Source organism: Myzus persicae, unplaced genomic scaffold (assembly GCF_001856785.1).
Source record: "Myzus persicae strain clone G006 unplaced genomic scaffold, MPER_G0061.0, whole genome shotgun sequence".
NCBI classification, from domain to species: Eukaryota; Metazoa; Arthropoda; class Insecta; order Hemiptera; family Aphididae; genus Myzus; species Myzus persicae.
This window is the reverse complement of record NW_019102309.1, coordinates 184,803-211,138: the sequence shown is the minus strand read 5'-3', so window position 1 is coordinate 211,138 and position 26,336 is coordinate 184,803. Positions and strand designations below refer to the sequence as shown.

Genomic DNA, 26,336 nt, shown 5'->3' with positions numbered 1-26,336 from the left:
AGTATTCTTCATTTGAGTTTTTTAGCAAAGAGATGAATGTATTAGTTTTAAAATTAAATATGTTATTTTGTGTCCGTCATCACCATTTGGAGCGGTAAAAATTCTTAGATTTTTAAACATTGAAGGTGATTTTGATAATAAATTTAAAAATCTAAATATTTCCTTGAGAGAGTAAAAGTTCAAAAACTAATAACTGTCACTATCGATATACTTAAAATACTCATATTTGTATATTAACTAGACAATATAATTTTCAAAATATTTTGGCTCTTTTTGTGTCTATTTATAAAAGTGACTTTTAAAAATTTTTAATTTGTTAATAAGTAAAAAATTTTGAACATTTAATACAATGCTCCTAGTAAAATATGCCCCAATTTAAAATAAAATAAAATATATTAAAACAATTTTATTCTTTATAAGCGTTTAATTTTTAATTTTTTACGTAATTCATAAACATCGTGATCAATTTAAAAAAAATTATCCATATTATATTTCAATGACTTCGATTTCCTTAGAATCTGAAGAAGTACAAATATCAAAAATATGAATATAAGTATACAAGGCGTTTTAATATAAATAATATTAAGATCAAATTAATTTTTTACACTCGTAGGTACACAAAATAAATATTTCATTCGTTACTACATCCTACTTCCTAATCTCGTGTTACACAGATAATGGCGTGTTAAAGAGTAATATTTTAATGGTGAAAATATTAAATTTTAAAGTTTTTATTTTTATTTTGTAATGCTCATTAGTAATTACTAAAGAAATATTTGAAAAATATAATAATATAAGAAGTCGGACAATTAATACCACAGTGGTGTTCATTATTACTTGTTTGCATTGGTTTTAAATTTGAATAAAAACAGTTAAAGATCACATAATTGTATTCTTCACGTTGACGATTGGCTGATTTGGTTTTTCAAAACAATAAACAATATTATTGCAAACCATTGTATAGTATTTGTGTGTGGTTAAAAGCATTGTTTCAAAATATAAGAAAATATAATAATAATAATCGAACTACGAAAAGCGGATAAAGTAAAAGCGGTTTTATATCTTGTGTTAAATTAAGATTGGCAAACATATAATTGTTATTAAGAAAACTTCGAAATATGTATTTTTTTTAAAGTATATGAATTTAATGGTTTTATAAAGTTTGCAGGATATTGTATTGTAAATGTATTTATGTGACTGAAATGTATATACTTGAAGAAAGTTATATTACAACATCAACTATTGTCATAATGTTTCTTCGTCCACAATGGAATCGTCTACAATATTTTAGTGATGTGAAAAATAACAGTTTCTCTTACATCTTGTTGGACAAATAGTAAAAATGATAAGTATAACTAATGTAATATATATATTTATTATTTATTACTATATGAACAAGATAATCGATTTTACAAATGTTTAAAGTTAAACTAGTCATCCGGGCTCATAAATTAATATTTACTGCGGATAATAATATATTGAGTAATATATTTAACAATATTCAACATCGCATATTATCTATATTATATTGTATGAAATGGTTATTAATACATCCTATGCAAGGACGCAAGGTAATGTTTTTATATTATTATGAATAAAGATGAAATAAATATAAGTAGTTGGTGTTACATTTTTACTGTTAACGCCTTGCTTAATATTTGAAAATTAAAAAAATATATACAAATGTACATACACGTAATTCGTGTGCACCCATATTATTCAGATAAATAGTTTTCGTAAAAATATAACTATTATCATATATGTACATATTATTATGTTAATAGTTTAAAATTGTTAAATAGGTGTTCCTGTTATGTATGTCACTAAAAAGATTAACTTAAAATTAACTAGGTTAAAATGGTACTTCAGTATTTGGTTATTTTTATCAGATGATAACATTTAAAATAGATACTATATAAGTAAGAAGTATGCAGAATATGGTTCAATAATTCAATATTGTACAATTTGCATGAATAATTAACCTTGTGCATGTTTTCTTGATTAAAAAACTGACTTTTCGAGCTTAAAGTGTATGCAATCAAGCTACTTATTAAAGTTGTTTCATAGATAAAAAAATTATTTTTTTTTAAATTGTGTTAAGTAATAATAGTAAGTAGTCTGAAAAGTTATAGATACCATGTATATACCATACACTAGTAATAATAATTATATTATATGAACGTTACTGAAAAAGAAAAATTCTCATGATAGATAGGTTAAAATATACTTAATATCAAGATTTATATAATTATTGATAGTTATTGATAAACTAATAGACTTCTTTTTGACAGTTAATGTATATTGATATTAATATTATATTCTATAATTGGGTATTTTAGTTTCATCCAAAACTACAATACACAGAATACATTATCGTTAAAGATTTTCGAGTAACAAAAACGCTTGTCAATTTAAAGAATTTCAGCAAACAACGGTTGCCAGCAAACGCAGATGAAAATTTAAAATGTTAAAATGTTTAATCATACAATTCAGTGGGAATAGCTGCAGATTCGCTCGGAACTTAATCTTTGTAAAGACGTCCTATTCTATATATGCGTACCTTATACATATATAATACCAACGTATATCACACGACTGTATAAAAAAAAAATATATATATATATATTATACCTTTATATACATATATAAACGTAGAAAAACCTTTTATCCATAGCTTTTTTTTATTCAATTAATAACGGCAACAATACATCGGTGTTCTCGGAGAGAGAGTCTTCTTATAAAAAACATGCGCGCCGAGTGTTTTCCATCGTTTTCATTTTAGAAATAAATAATTCTCGAAACCGAGTACCGCACTACCAACATTCACCCTCTACCACACGCGGTGCTCGCTCGATCAAAGCGAGTGGATATTACACGTATACGAACACACACACACGCGTGCGCTCGAGCTCACGCGGGCGCGAGCAACGCATATGTATACATAATACGTATGTGTTTACCAGCTATGGTAATATCTCACGATGTTTGGATGGTTATAATGACGATGATTATGATGATGATAATAATGATGATGATGGTGATGATGAAAAAAAACGTGATGCTTCGTAGCTGCCGGGTATATATACCTACGCGTATTGGTGCATACGTACATACGATTAGGGAAAATAAATAAAAAGTCTTAAGCTTTTACGACACGCACTGTCCCAAAATCCTTAATACGAATTACTTATAATCCTCAACCCAATATAGGTGTACATACTTTTATGACAAACAAAATATATATTTATTATTAAGCAATGATTTTTGTAGATGCGAGCTGTGCATGCATCTTAATATATTCCAACTTCTTTTATATAATACTAGCTACCCGACCTTCCTCCGGAAGAAATTATTTTTTTATAATTTAATTTAAAAACATAAGACTATTTTTTGGCTATACAAATAATACAACGATTATAAAATAAAATTTAAAAAAGAAACAGACATCGTTATCGGTGAATATATGAAAATAATTGGTAATTAGTTAATTATTATTATTATTATAATGAAGGTTCAAACCCTTTTTCCTTCGTCTCCAAAATCAAGTTAGATTCTTACATATTATATAGAAAGAAGATATAAGATTACATTTTGAATCAGTTTTAAGTTTTATATAATAAAGTTATTAATAGTGTTAATAGTTGCTTGAAATTGATCATTTTTACTGAATTTTCACTAAACTTTATTGGGATTGAATTAGGTACCGTGAGTAATGATTATATGGTTAAATTTGATACAAATTAGTAAGTTTTATAGAATATAACAAAATGGTTCATTTTTATTTTTATTATGAATTTGATAAATTTATTTTTGAAACATAATTTTTCATTATCAAACAAGTACCCAGTTTTGCTCAAAATGTATTCACAATTTACTACACATATTTTGCTCCGATATCTCGGAGGTGAAAACTTTTTTTACTGGAAGTGTAAGATCCTTAGAATTCATACACTTTAATTGTAATAATTTGAATTTATGACTATGAAGGCAATATTTTAATTTAAAAATTATAGTAATGGGTGTAATGAATTATTTTACGTTTAAGATGAATAATTTGATTCGATATAAAATTATTTTACTATACAAATTATTTAAATAGGTGCTTTGGACCATGCTTTGGAATAATTTATGTTCTGTAAGTCTTCATCGTAAGAAACATAATATACGAAGTGTGCATGAACATCTGTTACTTTTGGGTAAACGTATAAATTGGAGACCGATCGGTGATGTGCGTTTGAAGGTTCGGTTCGTCGCAGGTGATGGCGGCGATGGTGGAAACGGAGCCTGGAAGTATTAATGAAATAACACAATCTAGACGCGAGTCTCCGTCATCGAACGGAAGTCGTCGGAAAATGCAGCAAGGTTTAGGTCACGCGAACGGCGTCGAGGTGGCTTGGCGGGAAAACGACATTAATCAAAGAGCACACGCACACCCATTGTATATGTAGGCGAATTTTGCCCCAAAAACCACCACCCACCCCATGATGCTGTCTTACTGCTTGAGCATCGTCTTTATATACGCGCACACGCCACACTAAACTCGTATATATATCTACCTATACATGTACACACCAACAGGAGCGGCAACTTTCGACCCACAGCCACCCCTCGACGTATATTGCACAGGATCGGGACGATCGAGCACCCAAAACGTGACTCCGTGGGAGGGCTGCTTTATATAAACTCGATTTTACAGTAAGTTTGGATTGCTGTTTTGAGACCGAGGTGGCGACGATCTCTCCCCGCAGGTCTCATCCTTATCCTCCTCCTCCTTCTCCTCCTCCTCATCCTCCTCCTCCTCCTTATCCTTGTAGAAGATTAGTTGATCTTTCTTCTGCCACGCGTCAGTGGCATCACGCGCTTGATCTCTGGGACAATATTATTTTTATTATTATATCAACCAATCTCACTCAATTGCCGCTACAGTACAGACTCACAAATCACGCTTTGGGACGTATATTCACACGTACCACTATAAATTTAATTTATTTCATGGGGTTTATTAAGGTTAAAAAAATGCAGACATGTGCGACAATAAATAGAATAAAACTGGTTAAACGACTACTTCGACTTGAAATTATATTTTTAAAGGGCAATAATAATCGTAATACGCATATAGATTGGGCGACATGACATAATATTTTAATATAGGTACATGTTATGTTAAATTAAAAATATGACGTTATCTATCAATATATGTTTTTAAGCTACAGGTAAAACATTGTTATAAAGAATCCTAGACGAATAAGTAGTTCTCTAAAACAAATGTTGAGAATAGCTTAACATTTATTTTAGCATGAATTTTCTTCTATAACCATCTAATGTTTTTATGCAAGTTTAAAAAAAATGTAAAGATTTAAAAATAATTATTGTATTATATAGGTTATGGTTTGAAGGAATGTATTGTAATTTAAAAGTGTTAATTTACAAATAAAGTTTCCACGTCCTCAAAGAAATAAGGAAATATTATAAAGCAGTGAGGTGACCAAATATGGCCCGCCAAAATATTAAAATTAAATCAAAATTGAAAAAAAATTATTAAAAATGTAACGTTTGTACAATTTAATATAAATGAGTATTTCCAATTTCATTTATATTATTTATAACAAACGATAAATAATTAAAATTATCAGTGTACCTATATTAATTAAGACGTACCTATAATAAAATAAAATATTTAATTTAATTAAAAGTTTAAATTCTAGGCCCACCAAGAATTTTTTTATTTTTTATGGCCCTTGGTAAAAAAAAGGTTGGTCATCACTGTTATAAAGTGACATAGGTACCCATTTTTAAGGCGGATGACCAAAAAGTGAAATCGGACTTGGGCCACTTGAGAAGACGCGTTCACGATGTATTGGTTTTACAAAGATAGCTTTTTACGATGGAAAATCAATGAGGCGGAGTATAAGTCTCTCCATATCTTGTTTATGCTCTATATTCTTGGACAAGTTTGACATAATCTGTTTGGGTTAAGCTTCCAAAATCGCTAGAATGTAGAGAGGTTAGGGGTTAAGATGTTGATATGTAAAGTAAGTGATGTATATATAGTATATATTTACATACCAAACAGATTTAATACCTGTTATTTTGCTTTGAGAGTTAAGTCCAGAACTGCATAATAAACTTTTCGGTTTAAGTATAAGAAACTATTCTCAGAAATACTATCTTTTGAATTACGATGGCTTCACTAGAGTTACCTACTGTAAGAATATTATTAATTACAACTTAACAAAGTTAATTTTGTTTATTTTTTAAAGAGATAAAGAGACCAAACTGAACCATCTCATGGTGAATAAATTTGTGAATCGCGGCCAATGTAAGTATAATATGTACACAAAATTACATAGTAGTATGTTGTCAATAGTAAATAAATATTACGTGTATACTAACTACTGAGATATGTTAATTTTAATATTAATACAATATTTATCTACCTATTTATGCGGATAAATAAAAATAATCTGGAGATGATTAGTTTTAGTAAACGTTTTTATAAATTTAAATTCAAATACTAAAATAAAAATGACAATATATAGCATAAATACCTTAGTATACTGCTTAATTCTATAAAGTATTATATGAAATAGACACTTTAATTCTCCGTAATGTGTTACCATTACTTATCATTAAGTATTTTTATTTTATTTTAAAATAATAATAGTAGGTAACACCTAAATAGTATACTGCCGTAGTTATTTCACGATGTATCAAAGATAATTGTGATGAGCAATGCATAATCATAATATATTATTATACAGTAGGTATGTCCAATATATTATGTAACACTAAATATTTCAGCCCAATGACCTTGGATTGAAGTACAAATTGGTGTGACGATTAGAGTGTATAAATGTACACACTTTGGGAAAATTTCACATTCAATCCGAATCCATAAAAATCATTCAAAAATCGAAAAAAAGGATTGGAAAATTTAAAATAGCTGTAACTTGGTAAATTTTAGGTTTAGAACCATCGCAGATGGATCAAAATTCCGTTAAGAAAATTTACATCTATATCCACATCTAATGAAAACAGTAATAATGTACAAGCGAGGACTGTAATAGTTTAAAATGATGAAGTTTTCCAAAAATTGGTATTTCTGACTTCGGTACCACTGGCATTCACAGCAAACCATACAAATCTAACTTGGGTATCGGAGTGATCCGATGTATTTAGTAGTAGGTCGTAGGTACCTACATATAATATGAGACGATACATACTGTACGTTTAACTGAATATACTGTATAATAAATGTGTATTAAGAATTAAAAAGCCAAGTATTTGTTGATAGCATGTTTAATCAAAGCGTATACAAAGATAATTTTTCATACTAAATTCGTTAATATTCATTACCTTATCCTATTAAAAAATCAACAAGGTTCTTTTAGGATGGATAACGTTGGACATTTTAATTATTATTAATTAAGTCTCATCATACGCATGACTATTTAGTCCATTTAAATTAAATATATTTTCCTTAATTTGAAAATGTAAATCGTGAATTAATTATATACTTAAAAAGCTTTGATATAAACGATATAACGTGGAATTAAATTAAATTAAAAATATGTATTATAAATACAGATGACGTTATTCGTTTACCTTTGAGCGCTTTGCAGAAGGAAATTATATGTTAAATACATATTATATTTTTTTTACTATGGCCGAGTGGTGGGTTGATACATTTTAAAATTTATATTTTAATTTACGAGTTAATGTGAAGGTAGCAGTGCATTCAAAAAACGTAGGTACATACATATTTATAAATCGATATCGGTAATCGCATTATACAATTATTATTATATTATGGTCGTTATAAAAACAAATTTATGCACACACTAGGAAAACTTCAAAGACTTATGATAGTTATACATAATTGTTTACATGTAGGAACAACTATGGCAAGCTGTGCCAATCTACAGTCTAGTTTTTTGGTTATTATTGTATACCTACGGGTGCGTCACAACCCAGGGCACATTTAAACATAAATATCAAAGAAAAGAGAAAAATACAAATAGCTTTGGTGGATTTATTCAGAACGAATAAACGAATAAATTACACAAATATACAAGTTACATACATATAAACGATTACAACTACGACGACGACGAATGAATTAAATACTCGAGTTTACATATTATTTGTCGACTAAATATACACATATATATATATACCTGAGTCATGATTGTTTGGATAAAATGAACTTTAAACGACGAAGCAACATTCGTTTATGAAAATTGAATTTTGTTAACAATGTTATGACTTGTATACTTTACACTCAGTGGTGTAGTTACGACGAGGGTGGGGGGGGTGTATACATTTTAAAATATTTATGAGTTACGAATTAAACATGTAATTAACCTTTCGTCAGAAAAAAATCGTATCCATGCCATTGTATTTTAGTCGAGTACGCTTAAGCGTAAGAATTCTGAGAAATTTGGTATGTACATTTCATTACCTACTAATTTTGGCCATAGGTTCCTTCATTGGAAACGCACAGTGTTAGGAATGCTTAAATGGTACACCTACATGACATAATATAGGTATAATTCATACATTATGTACATAACAATTCGCCGCATACAGTGAAAATTTTAGTTTATGGATATTTATTTACAATTTTATATTATTTACATAAGGGATTTTCACTAAGCGCATAACAACCAAAAACTCTCGCAGTGCAGGTATATCGAGTTACAAGAGACACAACAACAAGATGTATTCTGTTTAAGCCCGTCAAGGCATCGGCATCAACATGTGAAACGTATTGCATTAATCAAACTGTTTTTCTTTTTAAATGTTAGTCAGTTTATCCGCTTATCAACTTTGATTATTAAACCATAACTTCTACAATAAATTCTAATTTATAATTTCATAGTCTGAAGCAGAGGGTTTTATGAAAAATGTCGATGCATAAAATATGTCAAATATTTAACTTACAGTTATTTAAGAAATTTAACTTTAGATGAGCCTGTGTAATATGTATATTTGCTTTCGTGCTAAGGATACTTGACATTTATAGATAATATGCGTAAACGAGTACTCAAAAAGTCTAGAACATTATCCAATATATTTTTATTTTTATTGAAGTAGGAAAATTTACAAAGCATATTCATACACTCAATAATCAAATAGCAAGACTCACGTCCAGAGACACACTTCAAAGATTCAAACTCGGGATTATATTTACACGAAAAGGAGATCGTGTATCTTTAAAGACGATTTCCTAATTTAATATATGTTTATTTTTTTTAGAATTTCGTATAGAAATGGGAGCAAGTTGGTATAATATAGTGTTTGGATGTCGAGGTCGTGATGTAATGTGAGGCGGCTAACCTACCAATATGTAGTGTTCACAATCAATAAATCTACGAATGGTTAGATGTTTTAGTGTTTCTTGTCGTGGATAAGTGACTGTAGACTGAGCACTAATTTTCATTTTTCTATATATTCTGAATGCACTAATTGAGTACCATAACGTTTGACGTATTTGACGATAAAGTGGGAACTAGTGATTTGACGTTATAACTCCAAGGACTCTCTAAAATCTAAATGCTATCTTTTACAGGTGTATTCGAGTACAATATAGATATTATAAAACCATCATAACTCACCAGTGTTCCTGTAAATGGCATTCACCCTCTGCACGTGTCTAGTCATGACTTCAATGCATGTCTCTTCCCTGCCGTACTTCTCGTAGAACAGGTGGTCGGCCTGCAGGTACAGCATACACGTGGTCTTCCGGTTGTCGACGAACCCACCTAGCCCCTTCTTGTGGTTCTCAAACGGATTGTAAGCACCGCTGTCGTCCACCACCAGGTTGCTGCTGGCCTCGTCACCAGCCACCGCAACTAGTATCTTGCGCTGATCGTTTGGGTCGTACCAGTTGGGCTTCGGCACGGACGTTTTGCTGGTAGCCGACTGCCTGCTACGGTTCACGATGGTTCCGTTTGGCGACCTCACCAGAATTACACCCTCCGTGTCGTACGTCTGGTTCACCAGCCTCTCGGCGTCAACGTGGCCGTTGTCAGCCGACCGGCGTTCGCGCAGCGCCTCCGACCTGCAACCGCCGCCGGCCGACTTCGGGCCGGCTACGTCCGATAACCGGTACGCAACGCTGTGGTACGGTAGCACCGAACCGTCACGGTCGACATACCGCGATGAAGGTTCCACGAAGTATTCCTCGGCTGCTGTGCTGATGGTGCCGTCAAACAGCCCGTCGGACGTCACGATGCCACGCACGGTCACCGTCTCCTCGTCTGCAAAAAAACCGAAAATCAAACCAATGAAATTTATCGTTATCAAATTACTATAAATTATTATAATACATGTATTGGAATTAATACGACGCTCATTCCATCCCATTCCATGTTTTTTTTAAATAAAAATGGGAATAACTGTAAACGGTTATAAAAAAAAACCAAATTTTCGGTTCTTCGTATAATAGTGTTTTCAATGTTTGGGTACGACATAATATATTGAGGAGAGTGCGTGGTTTTTCGTATTTTTTTTGTTGTAACCCACCGTGTTTAACATCGATCTGTAATTACGGACTGACAAAAAAAAAATCTGAAATACTGTAAAGGGTTCGTAGAGTGTGTGTAACGCGTGCGTCGTATACAGACTAGGTAATTTCTGACACGTGGATAAGTGTTTATGAAACAAATACAACTCCTTAATGGCATGTCGCATGTGCGAAACGTTCTGTACCGCTGACAAGCATTTAAGCCACGATAAACGCTATAATTATAAGCTGTCATTGATTATATATTTCACCTAATTTAGAAGATTCAAAACAAGATATAACGCTTGGTGATGCCGTTATAAACACCTAGGTAGGTACATATGTTTAAACCACAGACCACAGTTATTTATAATTACAGGATTCTATGTTTTTGGTGTGACAATGATTTCACACGAATAAATGTACTTGAATAGGTTTTTTGATATAGATTTGCGTTGTTATAAATCATAAAGTCAATTTAATCCATTTTCTATTTTTAATTTGTAAAACACATAAATTCAGTACTTTTATTTAAAAATATGTTACATCAATAACATTATGATGTATTTCAAAAAAAGTTGTTGGGAATGATTGATTTAGATATTACTTCATGATTGTATAAACAATCATTAAACATTTAAAGAACCAATATTGATCTAATTTCCTTTAAACCTGATTTAATGGCTCATATGATCGGTACACTAAATTTTGGTGAACCATTTTATTAAAACGTTCTTTATGCAAGTACCTAAGCACAAGAAATATTTTTAAATTATAAGTGTGTAATAAATTATAATAACACACTCAAGGTGAAGTTTAAAAAAGCGAAATATGTACGAAAAAATTGAAAAATGTGAAAAAATGTTAAATATGCAAAAAAATGAATAAATAATGCATAAAAATTATACAAAATTCTCAACAATAAAAACATTCAATGTTGTTATTAATACACACAAAAACAAGTGTAATAATACTATGGAAAAATAATTTTATGATACTTAAATTACGGCTCAAAACTGGTTGGTATTTTGAAATTTTATTGAACTGAAAAAATAGTTTAAAAAAATATGTTTTCAATACATTAAACGAAGTTGAAGTAATACGAAATAAATACACGTCTGATAACACCTGCATTAAAACAAATATTTTCTTATAAGATTTGCGAAATAAAGAAATTAGTATTTGACTGTGATGATAATAATGAATGCCTAGGTAAAATGAATAGTATTGATTTTTTCACTCAATATATTATTCAAAATATTCACAGGTTGAGAAAGCAAAAAATTATTACTTTTTTTTAGAAAATATTAAATAGGTATTTATAATATACGTAAGAAAATCAAGAAATATGTATTTTTTTCTCCAAATTGACAAAATATCCAAAATACGTATTTTTAATTATCAATTTTTAATCTCATCATTGTGTAGCTTAAATTTCTAGCTTCGTCTGCTATAAATCGATACCATATAGAGCATATAGAGCAACTCTTACAACATCAGAGCCCTAGTTATAATTTGTTTAACAATGTAGTTATCCAAGATATAAATATAATTGATAAGATTATAATATGTAATAAATATTCTAAAAATTTTATTTATTCATTATTTTCATGAAAATTGTTTTTTCATGGTTGAATGTGGATATTTAACTTATAAAATATAGTAGGACCTTTTAAAGAGAGGAAATATTTTCATAATTTTAATACTGTAAATTTCGCTATACTATATTATACAAAGTTAAATATTTATTATTACATTTCAAACTTCTATTTGTTTAAAACCATTAATAAATTAAAATAATTTCTAATTAAAAACTAAAATAATCTGGAGAAATGGAAGAATAGAATACACAAAATAAATAAAATAATAAAATGTATGTAGGTACAGCTTATATTGTTAATTTTTATTTACAAATGCTTGTTTGAAAATCGATCACGTCACAGTAAATATAAAATAAAAATAAAAATAAAACTAAAGTCAAATCATAAAACAAAGTAAATAAATTTAAAATATTCACGACTAAAATGCTTAGTCAATCACTATCATAATGGATAGAATATATTTATTGTCTGCTTTTAAATATTTTAAATATTTTTTTTCAATATTACAATAAAAAAAGTTGAAAAACAATTTTTATGTAAAATGACCAATTGTAACAAACAATATTTTAAATAATAATAGTACAGTATTATTTTTAAATACTTTTTTCATCTTCAGACTATTATGACAATAAGACATCGAATTATGGGATTCAGCCAAACCTGAGAATATTCACCTATAATACAACTTTTTCAGCCCATAGCCTTAACTCTTAATACCTATTAAAGGTACCCCCATAGTACATAAAAAAATGCTGTCCTTCATAACGACCTAAAATAACCTGAGTAACCTAGAAAAACTAACGATCTCGGGAAAAATCATTGTAAAAGATTCCACTAAAAATTAACAAACCACATCAATCATAATATTAACAACAATAAATCGTCCTTCACATTATCACAAAATATAATATACCAACTATTAAAAAGAAATTGGTCCAGAGACCTAGTATAGTAAAAATTCTAGTTTAAATAGTGTTAAAAATATTTTTCAATTAACAAAAATAATTATTATTATATTTTGTTGATTGATTAACAGGATAAAGATTTATAAACAACTTAAAATATGATTTGTAAAAAATCTCTTATCACCCTCCATCAAATAGGCCACTGACCAAGGTTAACATAAGTAATTCTGAGGTTCAGACACTGAATGTTTCTTTTCGAGTGTTTTATGTTACTTTATTGTACACTAAGTTTTTACTCATCTATGTTACTTATTGTTTATGTTTAACAGAATGTGCTAAAATATACTGTTACCTAAAATTTAAACAAAACAAAGTAGTGGTTGTTTAAATTTTTGTAACATATTAGACTTAAGTTAACAAGGGTGTACATGCGTGTACTAAAAATTAGAAATATTATTACTATTCGAAAAGGACAAATTATATATATACCTATTACCTATTTATACCTATATATCGTGCATGCGACATACTGAAATGTCTACAGAATGTAGCTATGAAAGTGTATTTGAATATTTCCTATTCATCAAAGAAATTCTTAACATTTTTTGTTTATCGAAAGTCAAAACTCAAAAACTGAAATAATATTTATTTTTAATTTTGTAATCTTAAAGCCATTATCACATATAATTGGATGGGTTCACTGAATAAAACACTCAATCTGTTTTTAATAATGTTGTCTTTCAACAGTATAAAGATCGAATAGACTTTTTCAAGTAACCCAATTTATTTTTGCGCATCATAAGTTCTTGCCAACGTAATCAGGTTATTGTTTGGTTCGCTTTTTATCCAATCGATGCTGAATTTTATTTTATGCAAGAACAGACATTTGAATATAAAATTACTTTGTCCCTGAATTATTTATATTGTACGCGATGTTTTCCGAGAATACCAACAACCCACAAAATTAATTTTCATATGTCAATTTTGCAAGGTATTTAATTAAAAAAAGATCTTTATTCTTATTTAATACTACTGTGAATTAAATAATAATATCTTTATGAACTTACGACGGTGTATTGTTAAACTTGTGTTACGTGAACTTCAAAATGTCTCTCAAGGTGACAATATTTTTAAGAAAAAATACTTAGGATTCCGCTTTCAACATTTAGGTTAAATAAATCCATGATTATAAATATTATTAGTTCAATATTAACAGTGATGTGTTCGTAGAGTAGGTAGGCACTAGGCAGGGCAGGCTACCCGTTGAAAATGTAGTCTTCACAAAAGCCACAACTTCCTTATTAATTATAGTGTTGTATTCTCATATTATAGTGTTTCACGGATATGGCACGAATTAATTTATACGCAATAAATTGTGTCCATATAAGGCTTAAGTAGTTAAGTGAGTAAAAAATACTGAATACTATAATTTATTAACAGGAAAACGTGGTTTTATACTTGTATTATAATGTATAGTATATACTCAAATTAATTTTGAATGAATGAAATGCGCATGTAATATATTATTTATTACATCTTTGTGGAAGTACCCCAAAAAATTAATTTCCATTAGAGAATAATTATAGCTTACACTGGGGTAGGTACCTATAATTCAGAGGCAGTCAAATGGGAGGTGGGTGAGGGGAATAAATTAGCAAATTGGATTTTTGACTCAAAACTTAAAAAATGGTAACAGACAATCTTAGATACAGGTGACAAAAATAACTGCAGATGACAAAGTGGTCTGTTATAGCAGTAGGGCATGTCACATGACACATGCTTATTCTAGTTACCGCGAACTACATAGGTAATTATTAGGTACAGTCACTGCATTCTAGTTGCGCACTATATATTATGTAGTACCTGTACATGGTAAACAGTGGTTAGCAATACCAAAAAACATTACAGTAAATATAATTTGAAATTGTCCACCATATTATAGAAATACAGGTACGCATGCAAACATCTCATATTACGGAATACCGTTTTCAAAAATGTATAATATGCAAAAAAATTCAAAATTCTGGGGAATAGATCTGATGTATAGTAGGTACTAGGTGTAGAGTGTGCCTTTTCATTGAGTAGGTCACTGTTATGAATGTAATAAATTTGAATTCGATGATCAATAATTGTATACTGTGATATTCTGAGCGGAGATAGTCTGTTAGTCTATACTTCGAAGGATATTTATATTGATTCTATTAGTGCATTTTTGACAATAACAAATCGCATAAGTAGATTTTAATATAATTACTATTATCATATTATTTCATATAATATTACTAGCTGTTTTTCTTATAAGATAATATAATAGACCGGTGTGAATAGGTTCGTGGTAAAAATAGCTAAAAATTATTCCAACACTTTTGAAAATATAATTTTGTTTAGTAAAATAAAAAAAGTGTAGTGAAAAGTTTCAAGTCCCTCGAAAATATGAATAAAGTATTTGAATTACAACAAATTAACTAAAATTGATAAAAATTGAACAAACAAAATGAACACACCGAGGTTACATCATTGTACATCATTGTATAATAAATATACATTCATCGCACCACTCGGAATCTAAAATGTACCTATAATATATTATATACTATAAATAATGAACTGATTAAGACAAAAATATAAATTATAAGCATGCTGACGACTTACCAAAAAGACGAGAATAGACTATAATAATTACATAAATAGCATAATGTATAGGTGGTGTATTAGATTTTCAATTTAATTTTAAACAGTGTTTAAATGAAGCTTAGATTGTACGTATAAGTATTATATTATTATAATAAGTTTATTTTCGGTATAAGAACAATGGCGTTGCGTAGGCGAGAGATGTTCAATATTTTAAAACTCTAACGCGTATCTCTTGTCTTTATATTGTGTATATGTAAAAACTCTGAATTAAAAAAAAAGTTTAAAAAGTAATACATGCTGCTGCTGCTGCTGCTGCTGACAAACCGGCATGTGGGAACTACGATATGTTGCGTTTTACGAGCAGAGATGAGAGAAAGAGATTCAACACAATATCCAGCTAACTAAAAAACGAGTTAAAAAAGTTTTAAACCGTTTTTCTCTTATGTTTTGGTAAAAACCAAAAGTTAATCCTAAACTAGGGACTAAAATCAATACGGTATAACGCAGTGCTTTAACGATGTGAATATTGTATTCGTTTAGTTATATTTTATACACTTCGTATAGTATTATACTATAGTGCGATATTTAGATACACTCGCCCCGAAAATGAAAAGATAATATAAAAAATGATTCAATACATCACACATGGATAATGAACAATTATATTATTTTATATTTGAATATTGTTTAATTATATAATCATCATAATTTTCAAACTTGATATTGTTATATTATATCAATATTATTTTATGAATATTTTCCGAGAGAGAATATTAATTTTTATCCATCCAAATTTCAATCATAAGGTGTACGCTATTTTTAACTGTTATAGACTGATTTTATAGCGATTCGATTCGATGTATTTAATGGGGTCATGAATAATTATTTTTATTAAAGTTATATTAGGGATATGTACCATTTAAACATAGAGTTCAAAAAAATTGACTTATTGAAAAACAATAAAAAATAAAAGTCATTGACGAATTAACTAGATTTAGTAATTAAATTACTTTTAAGATATTCAAACTTAAGAATATTAATTAAATCGATTTTTTATATGAATAAATAAAAGAATAAAGTCAGTGTATTAGCTAATTGATCTAGAATTTTAATAAAAATATTTCAGATAATTCATAAAGTAATACTCTAATAACACATACAATTTTTGATTTTCAAATATTAATTTATAGTTCAGTATTTAACAATTCTTTTGATTAATTTACAGGATTATTATACAACACATATTGAATTTGACGTAAATGAAACTGATAAAGAGAAGCTGAATCTAACATTAATCATCTCACTACTAAAAATATCAGAATGGAAATTATTAATTGCAATTACCAATTTACTAATTACGAACATTTGTGGTTCCAGAATTATATTATGTTAATCAACTAGGTAATAATAAACTATATAACAGGTGACGGTATTAAATGTACAATCCACGTAAAACTCAGAATACCTTTACAATTTAATATTTACTTGAATTATTGTTTTTATAGATATATATATAAATAGTTCATTTATTTTAATACTTTAGTGAACTGGGCTCCAACTTTTATAAATTGTAAAATTAAAATTAAATAATTATTGCTGTGTCATAAAGTTTATTAATAAAAGTATAAAATCCAAACTCCTATAATAGTCATCGTTTTGAGTGCATTATTTATGATTGTACTCGAATTTAAAATAGTTTAAATATATATTACACATCTACACTTTAACATAACCACCGCTTAAATTATGGTTACAACGATACGAATAAGTACTAAGTACAGTACCGATGGCTATACGGTAAACACCCATATATAATATAACTATTAATATGTTTATATTTAGTATCCACTTTTTATTTTTATAGCACTCAACAAACTTCAAAAAGACAAATAACTGTCCGATTCCATCTACCAAATTATGCAAATCTTTAATGCGTTCACCTGTTTTTTTATACACAGTAAAATAATTTAACCAATAATCAATAAGTATGCCTGATTTCACTTTTCGTGGGTTAAAAATAAATTAGTAACATTTCAATGAAAAAAATATACACATATAATATTTGTACATTACGTACCTACATATTATTCTTAAGTATTAAATTATTAAAAATTATATTTTATCATCAAACTGCTACACAATTATATAACTATCTAACATTTCTATTCATAATGTGATATTTGTGTGAATTAATATATGTGGTAATTATAATAAGGTAAAATCTAACAACTACACGAAAACATACTAATAATTAATATACGATATGATAAAAAAAATAGCATGATATTAACTAATTTCTAATATAGGTACTTACTTAGTGTAAGAATTTTGTATTTTCTTATATTATGTTTTCCTAACTATTAGTATGTTGACGTACAACAAATGTTTCAAATTACAATATTGTAATCAATAATAATATGAAAAAACAGAGATTGACATTGTTCTAAATACACAATGACTTGAAGGGTGTACATAATAAATGTAAAAATAAAATTTTTGAAAAACCCACGGGTTTTTTTTGCGCATGTAATATTCTTGAGTGATGCGGTTAAACAAATTAAAAACAAAGTTTTCTCCAGCCGAGGTTCACGTTCGATTTACATCATTAGTCCCTCGATATTGTGATTGATGGGTTTCACTTGAATGGATTATACGAGATTACAAGAAACGAAAAAAAGTATCGATTAAACTAAGCTCCATTAAGATTAGTTCACATTTTGTTGATTCATTAATGTAACTACAGTCTACACCACACTACAAATTAAAATTGGAGTCATTCTCTCTCACAGAAAACATAATTATCTGCACATGAACTGGAATCTGTGGTTAATAGATTTAATCGAAGAAAAATAAAATATTGGCTAATGGCTATACAGTTTACCTATTCGTGTAACAATTCAGTACTAATCAAATATTATTTAAAAGTTAAAAACTATAATAATATGGAGCAGACAATTTTTTTTACGTTAGAATTGTGCGATAGATTATATTAACCTACTTTCTTTTGTCATAATTCGATAGATGTCTATAATATTAATTTAACTACTATAACCTAATTCGTCCATCTATTAATCCTTGAAAATAAAATCTGTAATTTATTTTTCATGTAATTGTATTATTTCAGCAATGTTGACAAACTTATAGTTTTTATGTTTTTATTTCTTCAGTGTTACTTCATATTTCGATGTTTATGACTTAACGACAATAATAGTACTATATTATAAAAATAAAAATGTTTTTATGAGAATCTAAATATAAATAGTAGTATAATGGTCATTCAGATCTGCAGAAATGATGTCATTAAATTAGTTCAAAATGTTAGGTGCCTATATACAGTCACTTAAGTTAATTAAAATCAAATATTTTTACTATTTAAATGACTGTAACAAAGAATACGGCCACCGTGTTTTTGTAGTTCAAACATTGAATCCAACTTCTAAAAATATAAATTACAGAACTTCAAGAATATTTTACTAAGTCAACAAATCTTTAGCAGACTAATAAGAAAAAAACAAGGTGCATATTATTAATGTTATTAGTAAAAAGTTTGCACATATTATGCAAGGGTCTAATGACTGCAAATTTTAAACAAAGATTAGCCGTTTCGGACAAGATAATATTATACGCTATAGACGCTAGAGAGAAGGGATATAAAACACGAAGCGTTTATACGATAAATAAACATATTACATACTATATAATATACGTTATGCTAAACATTTTAATAATGCACTAGGATACAAACACATTCTCCACCCCTCTCGTACACACTTGCCGGACAGCATAAGCAAACACACACACACACACACACTCATTCGTACATAATATATAAGTTATATGCATATTATAATGTGCAAGCAAACAACGAGTACAGCACACGTAGCCGTCTGCTGTTAATAATATTTTGTTTAAATAGTCCGACGCGTTAATAATAATAATATCACAATAGCGATTATTTCATGGTCCACGCAGTTCAACCATTAATTATGAAGTTTCGTCGTACGTAACGGACACATAGAAGTGTTTGTTATAATGGAATACTGGGCAAAACAGTTGGGTTTAAGCGATTCCGCATGAAACACACACACGCGCGTATATGGACACGTAATATTTTTAACTATAAAGAACAATGCATGATAAACGACTCGTCGGCAAAACGATTCAGCTGCGCGCAATGAAAACCCTGGATAAAGAAAAATAAATAAATCGTAAGACGGCCACGACGCGCGGCGCACAGCCATGGGTAATAGTAATAATAATAATGATAATAATAATAATAGTAGTAATAATAATAATATATAAAGACTATATCGTACAGAAAGAATGGGCTGTGGCAGTGGCGATGGTGGTGGCAATGGCCTGCACACGAACTGCAAATTGATTTACCGGCACATAAATTTACGAATAAGTTCGCCGCCGATATGTAAGCCGCAGAGAAATACTTCTTTATATACGTACGCGCCTGTCGCCATAGCCGCCATTGCAGCGATTGTATATTGAGCAAACGATTCGTGTGGAGCACAATCGGTTGCGTTTCTCGTTTGTTTGGTAAAATATAATTTATATATAAATGTGTTATACGTAGGTGGGTACGCTCCAAACTAAGGCTCGACGCACATATATATATATATAGGTAATTCCACGAAGACGAGACATACGTTAATTGAAAAAGAGATGTAAGCGATGTGACGTATGGTAAAGATCAATAGCAATCACAATTATAAACCTAACTATATAAACTATAGTTCATATTTTAACAAATAACAATATTATAACAAAAACATATTATTATATCGTCTATCCTGCATGTAAAATATCTACATAAACCTTATGGCGTACCTAACAGATGTTCATTTAAAAATAATAGATTCTTTAAAAGTTTCTAGTAAAAATTAACTTCAGTCAAAGTGTAAAACCAATCAAGCGTGACCAGGAGTGTCATTTCATAAAAAAATTGAAGTGACTTTGAGTAGTAAGCATAACAATTAGCTAATAACCAATAAGCAACCATAATCAGAGCCGCTCTGTAAAATAGCCACTAATGTACTATCTAATAACTGCAGCTAACAAAAAACGATTCTGAGCAGCGAGACAGCGTAACAAACCGTCTATATTTCAAGGCTTATAATATACTTATAAATAATTGACAATACTATTTTAATTTTAGAAATAATATGCAACTCTTACTTAAGAAAAACAATATCAAATATATTATATTATTAATTACGAGTATTGCAATATTATATATAAGATAATCATCCATTATTATAATTAACTTATAAGTCAGTAAAACGTTACTTATAGAGGTGCGAATATAGGTTGTAAAATAAATCTAATACCTATTATGGAAATAATTCAATACATTTTTATTGCAAATAAGTAAAATTAAATATTTGTGCTTTATTTATATATTGAGTACTTTCAAAACTTTTGACTTTATAACTTATAAATACAATATCATCGGTATCTAAAATAAAGTTATTGCCATTAAACATGAAATTTTAAACTCAATAATATCAAAGCTAAAATTATTAGAAATTCATAAACTAAAATAGTAAAATACAATCATGAATTAATTTATATTAACTGAACTTATTGTATAATACATTCTCGTAACTCTAGTATTTGTACATGTTTGACGTAAACTCATTGAGTGTATAAACTGTTCATTATATTATATAGTAGTCCGTAGGTGTTCAAAGTTTTAAGAATTTTTAGTTTGTGTAACAGTAACATTAAATTATTTTTGGATGATTTGTCCTACAGGGATGACAATCGTCTACTGTTATAGACATGTTCAAATGATTTTTATTCTTACTTTAAGTTAGTATGGTGAGTTTTTAATTAAGTTAAATTAAATTCATTAGGAAAAGAGAAACTAAAAAAACTCAATTACACGGGCCTATTAATAATGAAATTACATATGAAATGTTACTACGATGTTTACGACAAATAAAGTGGTATGGAACGTAAAACGAATGGTATTTTGTAAAACCCCATATGGTTTTAATGTTTTCCCTCTTCCTACTCGTAACGCCCTATTTTGCAACACCGCAGCTAGTGTTCTAATACACTTTAAAGCTAAGTTTTTAGACAACTGTGTGCGAAGAAGATTCTCACTTTCAACCGAATTATAACTTCAAAACAGAGACCTTGAGAAAGTTTATCATACGTTTGCCAACCGCGATAACGAAATCGGAAAGTTAAATCACTAGTGTCGTAGGTACTGAAATTTACTGAACTACAAATAATCAGCCATGGAATAAATTTGATAATCACATTAGGAATCAATCATATATGCGTCATATGAGAAAATAAGACGTAAATCCCAGATAACTAATAATTAAATGATGAAGCTATTTCACTAGAGAAAAATGTAGGCGTATAATATAAGAGCTGTGAACAATTCTTTAAAGTTCGAAAACTAAGATTAATATTTACGTGATGCTGCAGAATTGATTTCGAGGTACATTAAAAAAAATATTTTTTAAACAAGTGCATCAGGCATATTGTTTTTAGTAAGTTTCCGTGATATTAATAACTGTAAATTGTAATCTACCTTTATTATGTATATGTAGAATGTATGTTATAACCATGTTTATACATAGCAGATTTTTGAACAAATATTAATGTACCTATTAAAATGAATTGAATTATATACTTATTGAATTAATTAGAATTATTATAGTACCTATTGATTTTTTTTTAGACAAACATAATCTATAGCTATACTAATTATAATTTTAGTGTGTGTTTATACATATTTTTACGAAGACCGGGCATAATTTACATGTATTTTATTATAATAGATCAGGATCATAAAATATAATACAATACCGAGACGACAATTCTAATTTTCAGCACGACAGCAAAATAAATGTCGGAGGTTAATTGAAATACTATATGAACTAATAATCTCGTATACCCACGGCCAATTACAAGGGATACGACGTGTTTGTGTAATTGTCACTATTTATATTTTATTCGCACACATCTTGTACTACCTATTTCATGTATAGATTTTTCGCGTATAGGCACACCTATATTATAATGTAGACGTGATAAACCTACACCACGGCCGTCGCAATCGTCCAATACGCATCTGCTTTATTCAAATACAATATAATATACTCCAAGCGATTTTAATCTTATTTACCTTCCAATGTGCCGACGTAAGCTTTGCCTGGATCAAACGGTATTGGCCGATCTCCCGAGCCCTCGAACACCACGTCGTCAGCGAATAGTTTCTCGTCTGGCGTCAGCAACATTTTGAACGTCCTGCGGAAACAAAAAAAAAATCACACCTTCAATTTCATTTGACACAAAATTTACCGAGTAACATATTTAACGTAGGTACAACAATATTATGATGACGTGATGTTGCATATCGTAGCAAGTGTATAGATAATACATATAGGGAAAATATTACGAGAACACACACATTGATTGATTGAACCCCACGAAACGTAACGATCATCGTGGAGTTATGGAAATCCATCAACAACACTACAACAACCGCGCCTCGCGGAAACGTCGTTAAAAGATATTTTGCGAATTCCTCGTAAGGTAAATGTGCGGAAAAAAATACGCGTATGAATTTATCTTTTTATATATTTTATAATATATGGTCATACTACCATTACTGCAGTATAAGTTCAAAAATATCGAATAACATTTTGTTTTTGTTATTTATGAGTTTGAAGTAATACACGTAAAAAAATAAAACGCTATTTTAAAAATACTCTTAAAATAGTATAGTTTGATACCTATTCAGCAAAAGAGGTAAACAACTTTACAGCGTTTTTCACTGAACAATGCAGTATGTTGTGTATTTACCTTTTTTTGTTCTTGTACGAAGCTCAAAAAGCAATAAAATTACAAGTTATGTGTTCGTTCAATTTTCTCGATGGGTTATATATATTTGGGTAAAGGCATTTAGAACTATACGCAGAGAGTATGGATGGGTATGTAAGCACGATAGTAAGTCTGTTGGAAAATATTGAGTTGTATAATGTGTTTATATGTGAATATAGATAGGAACTATTTTTCCAATTTAATACTTCGGAGCAATATGCAACCATAAATGCATTTTCTGTACTTTTTGAGCTCCAGGTAAACCTTTTGAAACTTATAAGCAATATAATTTTATCAAATATTGAAAAAATATAATATTATACGAGTTGAATATAATACTATAGACATAATATCAGTGAACTTTATCTATAGATCAAATGTTGTTTGTACGTACTCTTTCTTCTACATGACATAATATTATATATTGGTTCAACAATATTATTTTATTAAACTATTACAACATTTATGATTCAATAACAATTCTAATAATTGTTTACAATTATTAAAATATCAATATAATAATTTATTTATTTTATTTCATATGAAATATTGAAGTTTTTTTATTTCTTAAATAAAATGCTATTAAACAATATAATATATTGTATTACATACCAAATTGTAAAACTAACATTTGACTTTTATTTTCTGTAACCTGATAAAATCTCATATGATGCGTTTTTTACCTGTCACCTGAACAAATTCAATTGATTTAGGATCTCAATTCCAATCACGGTGAATATTATACACGTGTGTGTATCTTATACGTTATTAGGTTTATAGAATAATATTACACTAACATAAATACATAATATGTAATATGACGTGGTAAAATATCATCATAAGTAAATAATAAAGTTATAGCCTGTAACCTGTATATGCATTGAATTATGTTAAAAATAAGATATTAATTTGCATATTATTTCACACCTTTATCCCCAGCTTTATATGCTCACATATTATAATCGTAAGTGAACGAAAATTGCATATTATTACCTCACAATAAAGCGTGTTGTGGAATTTGTAAACAATAGCGGGGAACGAAGTTGAATGTAGAGCTACAATAATAGTAGTAAGTACCTATATTATTTGATGGAAATAAAATCTAAGAACATAAACCGCTTTATCGTAAACGGTAAATGCAGTATTTAATAATCAATTTTTAAACGATTTATGATTTTATTGGTAAACATGCGTATACAATAACCGTTTATAAATTGCCTGTTTGTCACAACGTTTTTTTTTTCAGTATTTACAACTACACTTTAATAACAGGTTAGTTGACTCAATAATCGAAATTAAATCCAAGATATATGAGTAATAGTACAGAATTACATTTGCTCGTTTGCTGCGTCAATCCATAATAAAAACAAGGTTCATTATTTATGAAGAACACACGTATAATAGCCAATAGGTACTGGTAAAATGATTTAAGAGAAATCTACGATTATTGTAATAAATGGGTTTGCGCAAAACTCGGTGGCTGGTCTAATATCATCAATATCTGACGCTTGACCTATATACCGGGAAATGAAAATTAGAACGGCTTCGGAAGGAAGCCAAATAACTAGTGCGTTGTTGAGGTGAATTTGAATATGGGGCACGCATCATGGTTCTTAATCTATATAATATATATACGGTAAGGGTATATTATTATTGTTCTTGTTATCATTATTATTATTATTATTAAAGCGTAGATACTCCAGTATGTATTTTAATAGTCGGCATAACAATAAAAGGAAATAATTAGAAAAATAAAATAATAAAATAATACATGGTCCACGCACATCGCTCGACAATATTTTCATCACCAACACAACAAAAAAAGGAAATAATTAGAAAAAAATAGAAAAAAATATTATAATAATAATAATAATGTGCTCAGTGCTCATCTAGACAATATTATATAGGTTTTGTCGAACGATTGGACAAAGAGATCGGTGAACGACCTTCCAGTTTTGAAACAATGAAGTACAGTCGTGACGTCATTAGCATGGTAGGTATTATTTTATATGAAACCTTCGATACCTACCTATATCCATGTTATATTATATTGTTCTGGTTTTCACGAGAACTGCAGTATGAATAGAACATCGTGGAATGAGAACGAACCGTATAGGTTTAGCCGGTGTATAGATAGTGTTGTCATCGGCTTTATATATTTTGTGTTGTGTTCGTTTTCATTTGTTACCGACGTTATGGAAAGAAAATAATAATATTAAACAGCGGAGACCTCTACTACAATAATTTACTACGGCGCAAGACCAGTAACATTCACTTCCTTATTGGAAAACTGTTGGTCTTATTTATTTTCGTTTTTGTTTATCGCACATGATAAGTCTATTATTGCGCCAGTCAAACAATAAATTGTGTAATATTGTTTGTACGTCTATGAGTATATTTATATAGTGGTATTATATAGTACTACGGTGTACCTATACTAAAAATAACCGGATACTATCATTTTGTACCAATTTTGAGTTTATGTAATAATTATTATACCGTAGATGTGAATCGTCCTACTATTATTATGCTGTTAAATTATTTTAAGTAAGTAATGTTTCTATTAATTAACATCATGCGCGACATGAAAAAAAAAATTATATATAGTTCATTCGGGAGTAAGGAGTTTAAGTATCAGTGTACACTGCAGGGATGTGTATATACACATTGATATTACACCTCACCCCCCTAGACAAGAAATATTAACTGTAGAGTATCACGGAAAAAGATGAAAAAATGTTAATGTTTCGAACAAATCTAAAACGAAAGGAAATTAACACATCTGATCACTGCAGATTGATATTGCATAAATTATAGTCCTTCGGAGCCGTATCA

The 26,336-nt window shown here is 29.0% G+C and overlaps 1 protein-coding gene across 1 annotated transcript in view; it reads right to left on the bottom strand.

Moving 5' to 3' along the window:
* The window catches only part of LOC111031842 (disintegrin and metalloproteinase domain-containing protein 10-like), a 79,239-nt gene that overhangs the window by 13,762 nt on the left and 39,141 nt on the right, over window positions 1–26,336 (bottom strand). Inside the window, exons 3-4 of the mRNA XM_022311951.1 lie at window positions 22,804–22,925; window positions 9,618–10,262 (exon numbers count right to left, since the gene is read on the bottom strand). Of these exons, the coding sequence (XP_022167643.1) occupies window positions 9,618–10,262; window positions 22,804–22,925 (767 nt within the window). The remainder of the gene's footprint in view (window positions 1–9,617; window positions 10,263–22,803; window positions 22,926–26,336) is intronic.